Here is a 17,926-nt window from a genome sequence, read left to right as displayed (position 1 = left end):
AAGGGTTGGAAAATTATGCTGAATGGGTTATTTTTGTTATTGTTGCCAATGCTCAGAATGCTTCCTTCTATAAACACTAGATTTCATTTAGAATCAGTTGTATTTCCAGAATTTCCCTTCTTAGGGGAGCATCTCATTTAGAAAGTGGAGCTCAGAGGCTTGTCAGGAAGCTTAATTTGCATAACACTTTGCATAAGATTGAGAAAGTATCAAATGACCATATTTGAATTGGGGTGGGGGTGAGGCCACTAAGGCTGATAGAAATCCCATTCCCAGGTGCCACCACTGTTTGGAATAAAAGGGTCTGGAAAAGGAGAGGAAAAATCCCAGCAAAACCAAATAGGCAAGCACCCCTAGCAAGGTCATCTCAGAAACAATTGAGCTTCAGCAACTTGTCTTACCTGCCTCAGAATGACTAAGGCCTATTTAAATCTCGTGGCTGGTTAATCATTAATGAAGATTTTTGACAAACAAAGTAGAGCGCGCCAAGAAAGAAGGGTGGCTAAAAATTAGTTCAGGAAAGGTCATATTTCTTGCAAATGCAGGATTTGGCGTTGCTTTTGACTGTGGGTATAATTGCGTGGAATGAAGTTGCAAGGAAACATAATCTCACCGAGGGCCAGTGCACCTCTGAAGATTTTACCTGGGACCCCCTTCCGCTCTCGCAGTCATTTGGAGCACTATAGGCTTCCATCAGCTTTGCTGAGAAGCCTGAATTCCTGTAGGGCTACCAGAGGGAGAGTGAGAACATAATGACCAACAGAAGGAGCTGCAGTGTGACCCAACAGAAGGGTGGATGGTACCAGAGAATGCAACCTGGGTCTTAAGGAGGGAAGGGGTGGGAAATCCTCCCGCCTGCAAACTCTCCCTCAAAAGATCAGGGTTGGCGAGTGTCACCTGGGGCCAGCAAAGCCAAAGGCAGGGAGTTGTCCACTAGGGGGAGTACTCAGATGTGCCACGCTGTTTATCGTCTTCTGATTCAGCAGTTGAGGTAAATGCTGGCCTTCACCATTTTCTGAAACAAATGCTTAGTTCTAAGGAGGAATGATTTAGTGTTCTTCCCAGGACCCTTTTACAGGGACTAATTTTCTTTAGCAGGTAACACAGGCCCATAGACAATGTTTAATGTTGAACGGAACAAAGGTTGAGCTTCTTCACTCCACACCTTTTCTTTCTCCTTTGGAGCAGCCAAACTTCTTTCAGGTATTTGAATATACCACATGTTATCCTCTGAACCTGGCACTTCCTGTTTCCTCTTCTCCCTGTTCATCTGCACTAACTCCTGCTCATCCTGTAGATCTTTGCTCAGATGCCATTCTTCCCCAAATCCTTCTTAACCTCCTGCCCAGCCTGCGTGGGTGCCCCCTTGCATTTCACAGCACTTGCAACATTGTCTTATTTCTGGGAGTTTCTGGAGGGCAGAGATGGATTTTGTTGATTATTGTCTCACCAGTGCCTCATGCTGTGCTGGCACATAGTTGGCATTTAACAAATTGAATGAATGGAAACAAAAGAAATAAAACATAAAATGGAAAGATTTAATGAAGTTAATATAGCAGAATGAAGTCACACTATAGTTTATAAAGGGAAAGGGAAAGAAAATGTTTGAGTGCCTACAAAATATCAAGCTTTTTAAGGATTAACTCATCTGATTTTTACAATAACCTTATGCAATCAGGATTATCTCTATTTTACCATTAAGAAAGTTGCACTCAGAGAGGTGAGGTATCTTTTCCAACATCACACAGCTGGTAAGAAGCAAAGTTGGGGTTTCACTTCTCAGGCTTTCTGACTGCAAACCCAACCTTGTTCCACTCAGTCACAGTGCTTGCTCACTGTGGCATTTGGGCAATCACATTTTTTTCCAGGTGTGGTGAGTTAGAATGCTCGGTACCTAGAAAGGTTAAACTAATGAGGGAAAAGGAGAGGAAGATAGGCTAGCCTCAGTCTAATAGCTTAGAACTTGGAATTAGCAAAACACTTTGTAGATGTCTCCTGAGTCTCCTTCTGTATTTAAACTTAATCCTGCCCTTGATCTTGGGTGGTCAGAGATGGTATGGCGGGAGTGGTATGGCAAGGATAAAGTGGGTGTACCTGTATCATCCTACCCAGTAATTTTTTTAAAACTGATTTTTTTTTTTTTAGGGTCATGTTGTCAAAATGCCATTTCATGAAAACAGCCATGCACATTTCATGTGTTTTTTTTTTTTTTAAATTCTGATATAAGGCCGAGTGCCCAGAAGACTATAATAAAGACAATATCTTGTAATACTTGAGGTAATATACCATACATTTCTTTTAAATAGTCAAGTACCCTAATGCCCTTAAAACAGAGTCTGGTAAGCCAGTAAATTACAGCTAACAAAATACACCTTGCACAATGTATGCCACGTAACAGCACCTGATGGATGTTGGACTGTCCATAGGATTATCTTTCACTAGGAAAGAAAAATCAGAACTTTGTTTTCTAATTGTTCTATCTTTTGACTAAATGCTTAAGTATATTGTCATGACAGGTATTTTTTGAAATAAAAATGTAGGCATTAGTGAAGAATCAAAGAGTATAGCTGACTTTCTTTGATAGTTCTTTAGCCTCCTCCATCATTTCTGGATCAGCCATGTAAATATAACTCCCTAAATCTACCAGTGTATACATTTTTAGCCTCACTTATAGTTGCTGTCTTGTTAAGAGTAGTTCCCATCCCAAAAAAAGAAGTTGCATATGAAAACACACTTTTTAGCCAACAGAAAAGCAACTACACTTGTAGAAAAGGTTTTTTTTTTTCTTTTTTTCTTTTTCTGGGCCCTGAAGTCGGTTGTTGGAATGACTGGTTTTATCCATTTTCAGGGTGAGTGTGCTGTGAGAAAGAATCTGGGACTAGGGAGACTGAGCAGAGATTCAGTCTAGGTTCTTACCAGCTGTGTGACCTTGGTCAGTCATATTATCTGCCCTGCCTACTACACTGAGTTACCGTGAGGTTTACCTGAGAATATAGGAGCTAAAAAGCTGAACAAATCACATAATCACTGCATTTATCCCCATCCAACATGCTGTTTACCTGTACCCTTTGTCTGTGTTCTCTCACTGGAATGTTAGCTATACATGTGTAAAGATTTTGTTGGTTTTGTTCATGCTGTAGCCACTGTAGCACCCATGACAAAGCCTGGCACCTAGTAGAGTGCAATATACATTTCATATGATTGTTAATTCTTTTGCTAAAGAGATCAATTAAACTGTGTGTGTGATTCAGCAAATTGAAGGGCATCTGTACTTTCCTCCTAGAACAAGAAGGAATCAGCAGATCTTGTTGCCCTTGAAAATATTGCCTAATGATTTGTCATCTTGGAAAGTTTCCCGGCCTCTTCTGACTCTAAAATACCTTTATCTTTTTAAGAGAAAGCAGAAGTTAGTATTCTATGAAATGTGAATCGGGAGGCAGCTCAAGACTAAAAAGGTAAAATTGTTAATCAATGGCAAAACCACATGGGGCAATTTTTAGAAGTAATTCCATTGACAACCCATCACTTTCCCTTAAATCATTTGATTGGCTTTGTTGATGGATACTCTCGAAAGTTAGTGATGATTTTTAGAGAAAAGGGAAGGAAGTGTTCTGCTAACCCTGCTGTATACTGTGAAAAGGAGAAACAGAAGGCTTTGATTTCTGATGAAGTGACTAATATTCAGGTCACCCCAGCACTTTCATGAAACCACCAAACAATTCAATGTCACATCAACTGCCTCCATTTAGAGTTCTGAGTGTAAAGCTGGTTTTTCCAGCTGAGAATATTGAATTAGTCCATTCCTTCTACGCTCTAAAGATTTTTTCTAATTTTGTTAGGGGAAAAAAGTCAGTATAAAAAAAAGACACAATTTAAAATATAGTCTCGAAATTGCTTTAAAGAAAGCTTTATTTGCTACATACATCCTAAGAATGTACTGTAAATGGAGCAAGATCTAAATTCAAAAGCTTTCAAATACAAAGTAACTAAAGATAACTAAACTGCTAGCATATTTGAAAATAGAGAACTCTAAAGCCTTTTTTTTTTTTTAACATTTATATAGTTTGTTCTTAACCCTAAAAAAAAAAGTTCACATTTCAAGTTATAAACTTACCTCAGTAGTGTATGTGAAATGGTTTTGAAATAGAAAGATAAGAGGCTCACTGATACTTAACTGGCTATGTCACCAACATTTGTCTTTAAGGTAGTTTGGTATCTGCCATGTTAAGATATCATTTTTTTTTTTATTACTTTTTTCCCCCACTAAAAATTTACAGGCACATGTAAAATACAGTAAGACTGCTGGGTCAGAGTCTTATCCAGTGAACCTGAGTGACAGTCCTACCGGAAGGAAAGTACCTACACACAGTCAAGGGATGAAGATCTGATCCAAAATGCATTTTGTTGGATTACTCATTCCAACAGATTCGAGTATGGATGAAGCTTGCTGGGTACGTCATCAAGAACATTGCACAATTACTTTATGTCACTTAAGAACGATGGAAAGGAATGTTAGGAATGTTTAAAGGCCTTTGCAGGCACTCAGTAATTTTACAAAATAAATAAATATTGCTTATATATAAAAAATTCATCCCACCCTAAGATGAGGGGGTGAAAAAGGCATTTGGGAGTCTCTTAATTTAAAATTTAAAACAATATAAAATATTTGCTAATGGCATGATCCTATTATTTACCCACGAGTAAGAATTCCGCTATTAGCAAAAATTCAGTGAGTGGAAAGATTTTATGGATTTCAAATATGACATAAAAACACAACTGTGTTACTTGCTACATATTGCACACTTCACTTCCTTGATAGAGCCTTTAAAAAATTCTACAATGATGTATTCATAAAGTAGATGATAATCTTAACATTTTACTGTATTTTACATTCACTCTGCTAAACAAAAGCTTTTAAAAAGGCACAAAACACTGCAACAATATATTTACTTCCTAATAAAACAAAACTTTTTAATAACTGAAATAAAATGGTTTCATTTTGCATTAAACTATATACCATGTACTTCTGCAACATAAAACAACTAAAAAGGAGCATTAGGAGATATTTACAAACTATCTTTTAACTCCTGCAGGTCTCTCCTCCTGCTGCAAATGAGGAAAGCCCTGATCAATAAACATACTATTTCTAACACCCTTGACAACCAGACATTTTGCAAGAAATATGATAAGGTACCTCGAAGCATAACTTTCTGCAACAAGAGTCTTTGGGGGCCTTGTCTACAATAACATTCACTGTCTCTACGAACTCACTTCAAAAATGAATGAAATATAAGCATTAGAAAAAGAATTGAAGTTTTATATTGGACAATTAAATAGCTATGCAAAGATGTCTTATGCAAACTATTAAAATCTTGCACTTATACATAATGCTATTGAAAATACTTACTCAACCAAAACAACAACAAAAAAAACCCAACAAAAATCCAGAAAGAAGTATAAAAGCCATCAATGTTTTCTCTATTAGAGTAATTCTTTGCCCTAGACTTGCCATAAAGGGAGGTGGGATTGGGGATAGGAGGAGAGGATGAGTACGGGAGTGAGGAGATAACATGTTTAAGAGCAAAGACACATAGAAAATGACCAGGGTCCCCAGGTAATGGTGGCAGGTGAGGGCTTTCCAGTGTTTGGACTCAGAAGTGTGACAAGTCTTTCCAATGTTGGCTGAAAGAGAGATCAAGTGTTTAATTTCTTTAAAAATAGAACCATCATGGATAACACATGGTAACACGGTCAACCCTTAATGCTGCAGAAAATTTAAAATTGCACTTTCCAGTATAACTTTTAAAATAATGTTTTGTGTAGTATTTTTAAAGCACTAGTATCTTTAAATATTGAATATATTTTTCAAAATAGTTCCCTAGCTGCTCAAGTGTGCTTTTAATATATAGTTGAAATATTATTGAAGGTACTACAAAATAGAAATCTCTGGAGTGCAGAAGTTAAGAAAATAACCTTCATACTGAAAATATATCCTTAAAAATATAAAAACAAAACTCTATACAAACGTACTACAGCATACAAATTTTTAAGAGATGGTATTAAGGCAAGAACCACTGCAAGTCTCTTAGAAATGTATGAACACAGGCCTGCTAAATTGAAAATAGTCTTAAAAAACTAGTGACAACTTCATGAGTATAAAATATTTCAGTATGATATTTGATTACATTCTTCACTTTCAGGTTTCATGTGTGTGCTAATCCACCATGTTCTTTCTTCATAAATAGTAAAGTGTTCCTTCAGTGGTAGTTTTATGGTCTGCCTCCACTCTCATCATCAGAATCAGTATGTCTGATAGACGTCATGAATGGGAACCTGAATAGCAGCAGCAGGGAAGGCCTGAGGTATATAGCCTGCATATCCTCCATAAACAGCAGCAGCAGCTGCGGCATTCTTTTGTAGTGTGGTGATCGTGGCTGTGGCCGGAGCAGCAAATGGGACATAACTGGCCCCGTAGATCCCAGCAGCGGGAATTCTCTGAACATTTGGAGCCATTGTGTATACTGGGGTTATTGGGCGGCCCTGAGGAGGAGAGAAAAAGATTCTTTATTGATCACTTATAGGTACCTATCCCATTTAGTCATCCATTCATTTCTAAACTTCATTCATTCAACTCCCATAAGTAAAAACAAAGGTTTCCACTGGGGGTGGGGGAGGGTGGGGGCAGGGGTTGAGGGGCAAGCAATTAACAATTATTGTAAGGGCCTGTGAAAGGAGCCATTAAACTGAGATGGGGTTGTATCCTCAAGGCTCATTCAAATTCAAATTCAACTAGTGAAAGAGAACTGCAATGCTAAGGGAAAATTTAGGTACTATAGAATTTATTCTACCCACCATTCCACTCGATCAGCATATACCTCAGAAGGAGCTAGACAAGGGTGTTAGGAATTTACTTTTTACACAGTTGATCTAATTGTAATTAAAAATAAGTATTTTATCTAAAACATAGCCCAAAATACATGACAGCTATCTCAAATCATACGTAACTGAAGGAACATGATGTTTCAAAACGAAGAGAACAGACTGACAACTTTATGGAACAAAGAGTATAAATCTTCAAAGGGGCAGTCCCAGTCTGTGTCTTTAAAAAATTGTGGCCGTACACAATTTTCAACAAATGTGATAATTTCAACCATCTCCCACCTAAGATGTAGCAAATCTACAAATTGTTGTAGAAGCTTAGGGAATGAACCAACTCAGAAGCAGAGACATTTGAGCTAGGTTTTGAAAGATATGGAGTTTTCACATGAGGAGGAAGTGGGAAGGCAAGCTAACTATGGCTGCCTCACTGCAGATGCCACCATTGACTGTAAAAGTCTCTCCTACTTCCTTCTCTCTACTTCAAGGTGTAACATACTATGTTTTTTAGAGCAAATAGGCATAGAGAGGGAAGACTGTGGTTCGGTATTTCCCAGAGTGTTTGCTATGGAAAAGGAGATTTCTGGTAAAATAAAACATGCACTTAACAAAATATCTGGTGCACTTTATTGTCCACAGAATGACGTGTAGCAAATGCCACTATGGTCTCTATGTCTTAACGCATCTTAAAATAAGAAATTCAAATAAGAATTAGATTAAAAAAAAATATTTCCTCCTGGATTTTTATAAAGGAGTAAGTTTTCATTCCTTTACAAAATTTACAGATCAGAGTCATAAAATCATGTTCAAAGGAATTTCATAATCTGAGTCATTTTTTCAACTGTAATCAAAATAATAATTATACTACTAATAACAATAGATATTATGGTCTACCAGGCACTATTCTATGTACTTTATTTTTGTGAGATTATTGAATCATCACAATCACCAATGAAGCTGATATTTTTGTTAGGTAGGTAGTCAGACATGAGAGACAGAGGACAAAGGAACAGAGGTCCAGCCCTGAAACTGCCCAAAGAACAATCCATTGGTAGTCAAAGAAACCCTCCTGAAACCCCAGGGACAAAGGACAGGAGGGCCATAACCTATAGCTGGTTTAATCCAGACACAGACACCTGTGCAGAAGGCATTATTCTAACCTTCCCACAACCTAAGCCTCATTATATCATCATAATACCATGTTTATGCCCGGAAGTTAATGAATCTGATAACAGACTGAATTCTGGGTAAGCACATGCGCACTAGGCAAAGAGTTACATAGCAGCCGAGTGTCAATCAAAATGACCTCATATACCAATCACTAGGAATACCTTTGTAAACATCCACCACTGCCCAAATATAATTCAGACTCTCCTACTTCTGTATTGTTACAGCTCTCTTCACTGAAACACTGTTCCTCCCTTGGAGCATGTTCTGTCTTTCTAAAATATACTTTTCATAAATCTTTTCTAAATCTCACTGACCTGCGATTCGTCACTGCATCAGTGGGGAAGAACAAAGGAAAAATGCTAATTACACTTCTGCGTTGTTTTCCCCCATGCTTCTGGGGTGACACTGAAGTTCAAAGCAACCCCAAACAGTAACACATTTATTATATGGAGAGGTTTGGAAATGTTAAATGACTTGCTCAAGGTGATACAGATTTTAAACAGTGAGATTCTGGAACCTGGACTTTTAGCCTACCTTATCTTGCCTCCTACAACCTAGAACAATGAATATCTCATTGGCAATACTTCATAACCAGGGAGAAAAACTTCATAACTGGGAAGACTGTGGCTCATGGCAAGACACAATCATTTCCCAATGTGTGGGCATGTATTTATGAGGATGAATGAAGAAGGGAGGTAACTGCGGGGAGGACATCTGAGAGAAACTTTTCCTTATGTTACAGTCCAGCCCAACACTGGGCTCAGGTAGGTGAGATGGAGTGAGGTTGAGTGTGGGAATTTGGGGGTGGGGGAGAGAAAAAGACCTGTATTCCCTCTCCTCAAAGAGGAATGGTTATTCTTGCTTTGTTTATACCATTTTGTTGTGAAGATTGAGAGAATCTTTGAGAAATCAATTTGAAAAAATGACATTGTATACCAATAAATATTTTCTGTATTACTAATAAAGGCTATATGAAATTTGGGATATAAAATGGCTAAGCAGGAACATCCCTGAGCACCTGCAGACCAGGATGATAGAACGTGTTCCACAGGAAGGTTCTGAAAGCTGTGCTGGAAACTGATTTCCCTTCAGCGGCTCCATTCAGAAAGGTGTTCCATTCACCAACCAGTATTGCTTAAAATGCTCCTATTGTGGCTCCAATTTGACAGAGAATAAAGAGGGGGCAGGGGACTAAACATGGCAGAGAACCCAGGTCAAAGAATTCAGAGGCAGGACACAGAGTACTTAGATTTGAGGGAGAACACCAAGTCCAGACATACTCGAGGAAGCCATTCCCAGGTTAAAAAGTAAGCAGTGCCAGGCAATCTGCAGAATATACTGAAGGAAAAATCTCCAAAGAAATCAACTGATAATGACTGTATATTAAAAAATTCATAAGCAAAGCCTTTGAATAAAGACCCTTATGGTGACATCCAGTACAGAGTGATGCAAGGTAGAAATAGTTTGCTATTCAGAACATGATTATGAGGCCTGGAATTTGGGCCTGACCAGAACTGAAGCTACATGCCAAAGACAAAAGTTCACAAGTTTCTCAGTAAAGAGGAATTAGAAATTATTACCAGAATTCTACCAAGTATTGCTTGTAGGTAACTGTAGATATTTACAGTCCACAAGTAATACTTACACTTAGCTGTCACTCTACAGTATAAGTTATTTACAAACTATTCCTTTTTTTTTTTCACGGCTTTAGGACGTCCCAAGTTAAAGAATATTTGATGACCTATTGATAGATGAATAAACTTTAACCTTTCAGAATAATGCAGTCAAGACTGGTATTCAAGTGAGCAAACGCAAGTAAACAGCACCCTACCGTGTCTGGCTCTGTTTCAGCATTATAAAGGAGCTTGTGCAAAATATGGATTCTAGAATCCCAGATAAGTTCTCTAAACTGGAATCTTCTGCAGTTTCAGTCTAAGAATCTGTTTTTTAAACAGGTTCCCTGAGTAATTCTTATTCAATTAGATAAGAGACCCTGGACCTGAGTATTTGTGCTTGTTGAATAATAAGGTATTTGAGATTCACTACCTCACAAAGAATAGCTTTAACAAGATTTTTCTTCCGTTTGGATGAATGACGTGTAACTCATAAGTATTCCCTATGTGCTATGCACTGAAGATACAAAGAAATATAAGACATAGCTCTTGGTCTAGAGGAGCTTCATTTTAATTAAGGTGATAAAACATATTGGCAGTCATGTGCCAAGTAATACTGTAGGTAATGAGAAGTGCAATGAGAGATGACTTCCAAGGCTAAGTGGATGGGAAAGTATCAACAGAAGAGATGAGACTGAAGAAACCATAGATAAAAGAGCACGATGAGCAAAGGTAGGGAAAGAAGCTGGAATGGTGAGATTGGACTGGGAGGAGATTTAGGAATGATGGATATGACTGAAGAAGGGCATTAAGTGTAGATTTTTATAAAGTCTCATACATCCAAATCTCTACAAATATTTCTCTCCATGTGCACACATACTTATATATGTATACAATATACACATATGTATATATTCACACACACACATACACATGCAAACGGAGGAAGGGAAGGAGAGGGAGAACTAAAAAAAAAACTTTGCTAAACTGCAATTTGGAATGCGAAAACAGGAACTATCTTCATTCCTAGACTTTGTGTGTCAGTGCCTTAATAAGAACATGAGTTAAAAATTATCCAATGTCATAAAAAAAGCTATGTACAATACTATGACACTGAGAAAGTACAAGTCATTTTTGCATATCGTTTCCCATCTTTAATACAGTGATAATATCAGGGTAGTAAAATTATTATTTAAAATTTTTCTGTCACGTCTTAATGTATATTAAAAAATTTTAGGTCAGCCAAAGTTATAGTTCTAATGGAGAGCTAGGTACTGAGTAAATTCTCCTGCTGAATATTAAATGAATCCAAGATAAAGAGAGGCCTCACACACAAATTACGGAGACTGCGGCATAAACTCTACCTGGAAAGGTGGTGGCGTTGACACAGCAGGAATGACGGCGGCGGCGGCGGCGGCGGCGGCAGCAGCAGCAGCGCTAGCTGGGTCTGGCTGCACGGCGATGGGGCTGATCATGTGCTCCATTGCATGGATTTTACCATCTTCAATGATTTTAGGAGCTGGAGCTGCCTGAAACATGGAATACTGGGCCCCAATGGCAGGGATGGCCACTGCAAGAGAAGTAAGCGGGAAACACAGGTCAATCACTTTCAGTCACTGAGGAAGGTCCATCACTTTCTCAATGGTATTTTTAAAAACCAAGTTTGGCAGTCATGGGCTTTCCCCTGCTAACTTATGCTCTCTCAGTACAGGTAAGGAAGTGCTATCCAAGAAGAAGAGAGGGGAGGTGGCAGGTAGTCCCCTGACTATCTTTCAAAAGGGACCACGTGGGTCTGATGGAGGCTCCCAACAGCTCATCATGGAAGGAAAGTCCAGAATTAGGTTTCTGCATCAACATTTCCTACTGCTTCTACGTTAAAATCTCATTTTGAATCTTACTTTTGATGTCTTACAGAGCAAGAAAGGGCTTTCTGAAAAAACAGTTTCAGACTAAGAAGTGAGGTCAGGGGCAAGAGTGCAAGAGTGAGCCTACTGGTTCCTTCCTCCTCATTTCCCTCACTCATCACTAGCTCTGCTGCCCTTTTCACTTTCGGCATGTTTTAGGAAGCAAGTGCTGTTGAGGGTTTCATTCTGAGTTCTGAGGTCTGTGTACATCTTCCTCACCCTGTTTCAGATTTCAACATTACCGATTCACAGAAAAATACATTATAAAAAATGGAAAATTCCCTAATTCTCTAATGTCCACTCATAGCAGTGAAGCAGTACTGATTGGTTTTTGATGGAAACCTGACAATTCAAAGACATGTTTCTGTGAGTAAAGTCCAAAGCACTCATTTCAACCAGAGATTCAAACAGATGACAGCTATCGAATGTTAATATATTGATAGAAATAAAAAGGAAAAAATACTGACTTAAGAGAGTTTGTGTTAGTGCATGTTGTGTGTGTATGTGTGTGTTGAAAAGTATAAGAATATGAAATGTATACACAAGATTATGATACACAAAATATCTTTTCATTTTTGTTTTCCCTCCAACTCCATGTATATTTATTCTAATAAAAGCTGACTTAATATAAGGTAAAGAGACAAATTTGACTGTAGGCTAACAAATGGCATGACCTCTCAATAAAATATACCTAAAACCTTTACCAAATCTTTTACCTGCCTTTCCAACCATATGGTCTTACACCCAGTTCACTTCATTATTGCACTGTTTCTCCTACAATAAAAAGTTCTAATTTTCTGGATGAATCGGAAGTAGAAGCCAAGGGGATGGGGCCTAGAGAGGGTTATGAGTTTCGGCTACACTGAGGTTATAGTAAGTAAGTGGATTGTTGTGGCTATCAGCCCACAAAAATTTCTACCTCAGGCCACAAGACACCACCGTATGCTTAAAGATGGTTTATGAATTCTTTTCTCTAGTTAAACCTTAAGCTGCTGCAACTTGAAAAGAGGAGTCCCTTTCCCAACAAGTAGAAGTGACAGCTCCTGTCTCCAGGCTCTGTTTCACGAGTTTATAGAGAGATTCGGGATCAGTTTTACATTGCTTATAATGCCAATGGCATTTATAAGGAAATCCAGTCTAAGGAATCACGTAACTGCAGAAATTGTAGAATTTTTTCACAGACAAAAAACCCAAAATAAAACAAAAACAACCCATTATTACTGTATTAATTCTACTGGGAAGATGCTTTTAAGCCCTATGTGGCCAATGCAAACCCATGCCCCAAATGCACAGATTCTTAGACTCTGTTTTACCTAGAAGGAGCTAACCAGAAGAAAATCAGAATAGCTGAGATTCGAAGCAAGGACTCTTCCAAAAAGTTCTTCAATCTACCCTCCATGAAACCAGGAAGAGGTCTGGAGAAGGCTTACTCTACTATCCACAACTGGATTTTCCATGTGTTTGGATTCCTGTGTGGTGTGGGCTGTTAGGGAGTTTGAGCTACACTCATACAGTAGTGTTAAATAAAGTTCCTTGCAGGATCAGAAAGAATACCTGTTTCACCAACAGGCACTTATAAATGTTGGCAAACGGGTTTGTAAGGCCTGGAAGTGAAAGCAAAGTTGAAGGTCTTAGGCATGAATTACTTCGGTGCCCCTACTCCCAATCTATTGATCCAGCAAGAGGAGGAAATGAGTGCTGAGAATTAGAATCCAGGTAATTAGCAGCTACAAAAAATTTCACCACTGCCTTGTTCCCAGGTGTTCTGGTTTGTTAAGACCATGACAAGGAACAAGTAGTGCTACTGGCTCCTGAAAGGGAATTTTTGACAACTCTTGGAATGGCAATAAGCTACACCTTCTGGTTTCTGATGGCTGGGGTAGAAATAAGCTTGAGTAAGGAAAAGACAGTTTTTAACTGGTAGGAAAGAAAGAAGAGCCTCATATTCTCCCCCACTCTCCCAACTCTGCATACTAATAGAAGAATCCACTGCAGATGGAAGAGCCCAAGATAGAGGTCACTTCAAAGAGAGTGTTGGGGTTTAGGCTGAATGGATGCATTCTGGCTCTGGTTTATACTGACCTGTACCAGGTTTAATGGCAACTGGATTGACAGTAGAGATTTCCAAATTCGGTACAAGTTCATATCCTTTTTCTTGCTGCTTTCCTTTCCCTTCATGATATCGGCTATATATACCACGGCCAGCAGAATATCCCCCGAGGTAGGAACCCCTGGGCCCTGGGGCTCTGTTGCCAGCTGCACCTCGACCCCGGCCTCTTAAGCTGCCTGCTTATAATAACACAAAAAAAGATGAGCAACCAACAGTGACAGTACAGGAGGCAGACCTAACTAAAGTTTTGTAGCATTTAGGTGTTTGCCCTGAGTGTTAAATTGCAGGGGGCTACACCTTTGCTCTTCAATGAGCTGGTAAAGATGCTTCAAACATTCTATTCCAGCCTAGATTCGTATCTTAAGTATGTCTACTTGATGCAAGAGATGAACTTGCAGGGTGAGTTCCTAGGAGTGCAACTGCATTTCAATTAAAGAAAAACGTTCAGATTGTAAAAAAGAACCGAAAGAGGATCTGCTGGTTCACCTTCCTCATTTTATGCCTGAGAAAACAGGTCTAGGGAGGTTAAAGAGACTGAGTAAAGTCACGGAGCCAGTTAATCAGAGAGCTGGGTATTTTGTTTCCCAGGGTAATGCTTGGTTTTATTGTATCCTAGCCAATGATTTAAAAATGAACAACAACAAAAATAAACAAACCAACAGTGTGCCCACTACTCTCCAACGTTCTAACGCTGTAATTTCACAAGTAGGTTTGAACCTAAGTACATAGAGACTAGCCCTCCAACTGGGTAACCCGTGGAAAGGCAGTGTGCAAGAGATTGCACACCCCCATGATTTTGCTGCTCAACCCACGCTTAGCCCTGATCTGTTTCTCTCAGTGCTATAGAAGTGAACCCCTTAAGTGCCAGGAAAGAACTGAACCCAGAATGGACACCCAAAGAGGGGTGAAAAGAGGGTTAGTGCCCACAATCCGTCAATTACAGCCACAATGCCACTGTCACTGCCCACCTAGTAGATGTGGCTCTCAGAAGATGTGGCCTACTCAGAAGACAAGCCCCCACTAACCTTTCACGAAGTAGTCCCTGTTGGGCCCAACCAGAGCGTTGTAGGGGTAGCCGTAGTAGGCCAGCGTGTAGGGGTCACAGGAGTACACGTAGCTGGGCTGCTGCGCTGCCGCCGCCTCGGCGGCACCGCCGCCTTTGGCCGCCTTTTGGTAGCGGGAGTACTGCTCCTTGTCCACGGGCTTGGCCAGTGTCACTTCGAGGCACGAACCCTCCAGCTCCGTGCCGTTGAGGTTGTTCATGGCGTGAACGGCGTCTTCGCGGCTGGCAAAGTGCACGAAGGCATAGTCGCGGATCTTCTTGACGCGCTCCACGCAGCCTGGGTTGAACTGGCCGAATACCTTCTTGATGGTGTCCTCTGTGGTCTCGATCATGAGGTTCCGCACATAGAGGATCTTCACGGTCTCCATCACGTCCTCGTCCACGTCGATCTCGGGCTCGGCCCAGTCCACGGCGATCTGGTGTCCCCACAGCTGGATGCGGCCGGGCATGAGCTTGCGGCGCGCCATGGCGGCGGCGCGGTGGCTCTCGTACTCCACGAAGGCGAAGCCGCGGTTCTTCATCTTGTCGGCCGCGCTGGCGTACACGATCACGTCGAGCACGCCCTCGGTGACCTTGGCGATCTCCTCCAGGATCTCCTCGCGCTTCTTCATCTTGGGGATGCCGCCGATGAAGAGGCGGCAGTTGTCCACGCTGCAGCACACACCGAGCAGGCGGCCGGGGCGGATCTCGTAGTTGTTGAGCTCGCGCACGGCGCGCTTGGCCTCGTTCTTGTGGCAGTACATGACGAAGGCGTAGCCGCGGTTTTTGCCGTCGAAGTCCATCATGAGGCGCAGCTCGTAGATGCGGCCCACGGCCTCGAACACCGGCACCAGCTCGTCCTCGTACACGTCGCGTGGGATCTTGCCCACGAAGACCTCGCAGCCGCGCTGCGGGTGCGCGCCCTCCCACCCGGGCGGCGGCCCGCCGTACTTGCGCTGCCCGTTCTCCTGCACCATGCTGTAGCCCGTGCGCGCCAGCAGCGCCAGCAGCGCCGCCTCGTTGGGCGCGCCGGCCACGCCCTCGGGCACCTTTGCAGAGGACGCGGCGGCGGAGTCGCTGCTCATGGCTGTGGTGGAATCCTCTGCGGTCATAATGTCAAAGGCATCCACGGCTGGCGGAAACCTGAGGGAGGCAGGAGGAGGGTGAATGTGGCATTTGCACTGAGTCGCGCCAGAACTTGACTCCCTCCACCCCCTTTCTGTTGAAGACATCCAAGACTCATGCTTAACCATCAGGTAGTTAAATGAGAAAGAAGATGGAGACTGCTCTGGAAACGCAGCAGCTCTAAAATAGTCTAAGTTAGTCAAGTTGTTTTGTAGGAAAAACCAGAAGTGACTCGGAAAAAGAGTCGGAATGAGCGAGTACTTCTACTTAACCAACAACTCTGAAGCATAGAGAAACCTGCTGCTGATGTCGGTGAAGACCTCATGTTCTTGTAGCAAATGGCAGTATCTTTTGCTTAATACCTGCACCCTCAACTCAGATTTATTTCCTTTTATAGCATTTTACCCCATTTATTTCTTTGGCAGACAAAGCCTCTTCCTTTCCTTTTTAAAAAGACAGTCTTTTTCATTTAATAATGAAAATAGAGCAATGTATTTACACTGTTAAGGAGAACTTTCAGGTGTTATTATACAAGATAGATAGAAGGAAGACATGGTACATCCACACCGCCCAGGACTTGGCCTAGGAGCTGTGGTAAACAGTGGCTTAGTCAGATTTTTATGATGCCATTCAAGCAAAATTCTTGGTACGAACCAGTTGTGGCTTTAGAATCAGTCCACAAGAGATTAAGTTCAAACAGGGGATTTCTGAAGCAGCCACTACCTGGTAAACCACACTGTAGTTCTCAGGGAAGTGTCATATGTGATGATATCATTAGTTCCAATTTGTCTATGGGGAAGTAAGCTCAGAGAGGTTGGGTAAATTGCCCGTTTCACACAGTAAGTATCAGCTCCTACCAGGACTTTATTCTAAGTTGTCTGGCTCCGGATTCTCTGTTCTTCTAAACTGGTGCTATCCAATAGAACTTTCTATGACTAGTCACTTGTGGCTACTGAGCGCTTGAAATGGGCACTCATATGAATGATGAACTGAGTTTTTAATTTTATTTAAACTAATTTAAAATTAGCCACATATGACAGCACAGGTCTAAACTGTACCACCCTCACTCATATAGCTCAGGACTCTGTGAAAATGATCTTAAAGTATACAATATGATTATCACTAGGAGCTACGTACTGTGCTTTTGTAATGAAAGACTCTGCCTTTTAAAAAATGAAGTTTATTTCACTTTTTGAACTATAAAAGTATTCAAGTAAATTTTATGGACAATTAAGAAAATAAATAAATCATTCCTAATTCTGCTACCCAGTGATAACCAAAATTAAATCTTTTTTTTTTTTTAAATAGGTGTTTTTTGGGGTGGGAGGAGTAGAGTTTGGCTTCTAACAAATTTATATCCTGCTGCTTTACTTCATTTTATGAGCATTCTTCCATGGTCTTAAAACTTTTTGTAAAAACATAATTTTTAATGGTTGCATAAGTTTTCATCATTTAACTAGAACCTGGAGCATTATATATTTTTTCAAATTTACCACTAGGAACTATATATAAGGGTATTAAGGAAAATTTGAAGGTTAGTTAAATTCATCTAAAGAAAACAAGACAAAACAAATTATTGCTAGTTGGCCAAGCCAATCCCCCTCTGGTTTACTTGCTATAACATCGGGAGGCAGTATAGTGTAGTGGGCAAGTGTGGCCTCTGAAGCCAGACTGCATGATTGTGTGGGAATCCTAGCTTCAACACTTCTTAGTTGTATGACCTGGAGCAAGGATACTTAGTTGCTCCATGCCTCAGTTTCTTTATCCAAAGAATAGGAGCGATGATGACAGTGTTAATGTAAGTTGAGAGGAATGAGTTAATACATGCACAGCACTTTGAACTGTGCCTAGAACATGGTAAATGCTCAGGAAATGTCAATATCTTTCATCCAAACTTGTGGGTAAAACCTCAGACCAAGTCTTTCAATTTTAGAGTGATTTGACATTTTCTCAGTTCTTTAAAAAGATCTGTTTGATATGGCTTCTACTCTTATTTTTTATTTTCTTTGCTCTTTAAGTGCTTGAAAACTGGGTTGACAACACATCCAGTTATGAAGTTTTTTTCCTAGTATAAACTTGAAAATGA

At 40.4% G+C, this 17,926-nt stretch overlaps 1 protein-coding gene across 11 annotated transcripts in view; it reads right to left on the bottom strand.

The window, feature by feature from the left end:
* Positions 1-2,198: 2,198 nt before the first annotated feature.
* Positions 2,199-17,926, bottom strand: part of RBM47 (RNA binding motif protein 47) — a 140,722-nt gene continuing 124,994 nt past the window's right edge. For 9 of the 11 annotated variants that reach the window (XM_016119965.2, XM_016119968.2, XM_016119959.2 and 6 more), the window contains 4 exons: positions 14,699-15,858; positions 13,646-13,852; positions 11,024-11,229; positions 2,199-6,540 (listed from right to left, as the gene is read on the bottom strand). In XM_016119965.2, coding sequence (XP_015975451.2) covers positions 6,301-6,540; positions 11,024-11,229; positions 13,646-13,852; positions 14,699-15,858 — 1,813 coding nt within the window. In that variant the 3' untranslated portion in view covers positions 2,199-6,300. The remainder of the gene's footprint in view (positions 6,541-11,023; positions 11,230-13,645; positions 13,853-14,698; positions 15,859-17,926) is intronic. The other 2 variants (XM_016119958.2, XM_016119969.2) reach the window with 2 other exon arrangements.

Source organism: Rousettus aegyptiacus, unplaced genomic scaffold (genome assembly GCF_014176215.1).
Source record: "Rousettus aegyptiacus isolate mRouAeg1 unplaced genomic scaffold, mRouAeg1.p scaffold_m13_p_10, whole genome shotgun sequence".
NCBI classification, from domain to species: domain Eukaryota; kingdom Metazoa; phylum Chordata; class Mammalia; order Chiroptera; family Pteropodidae; genus Rousettus; species Rousettus aegyptiacus.
The sequence above is the reverse complement of the archived record's forward strand: the minus strand, read 5'-3'. Positions and strand labels throughout refer to the sequence as shown.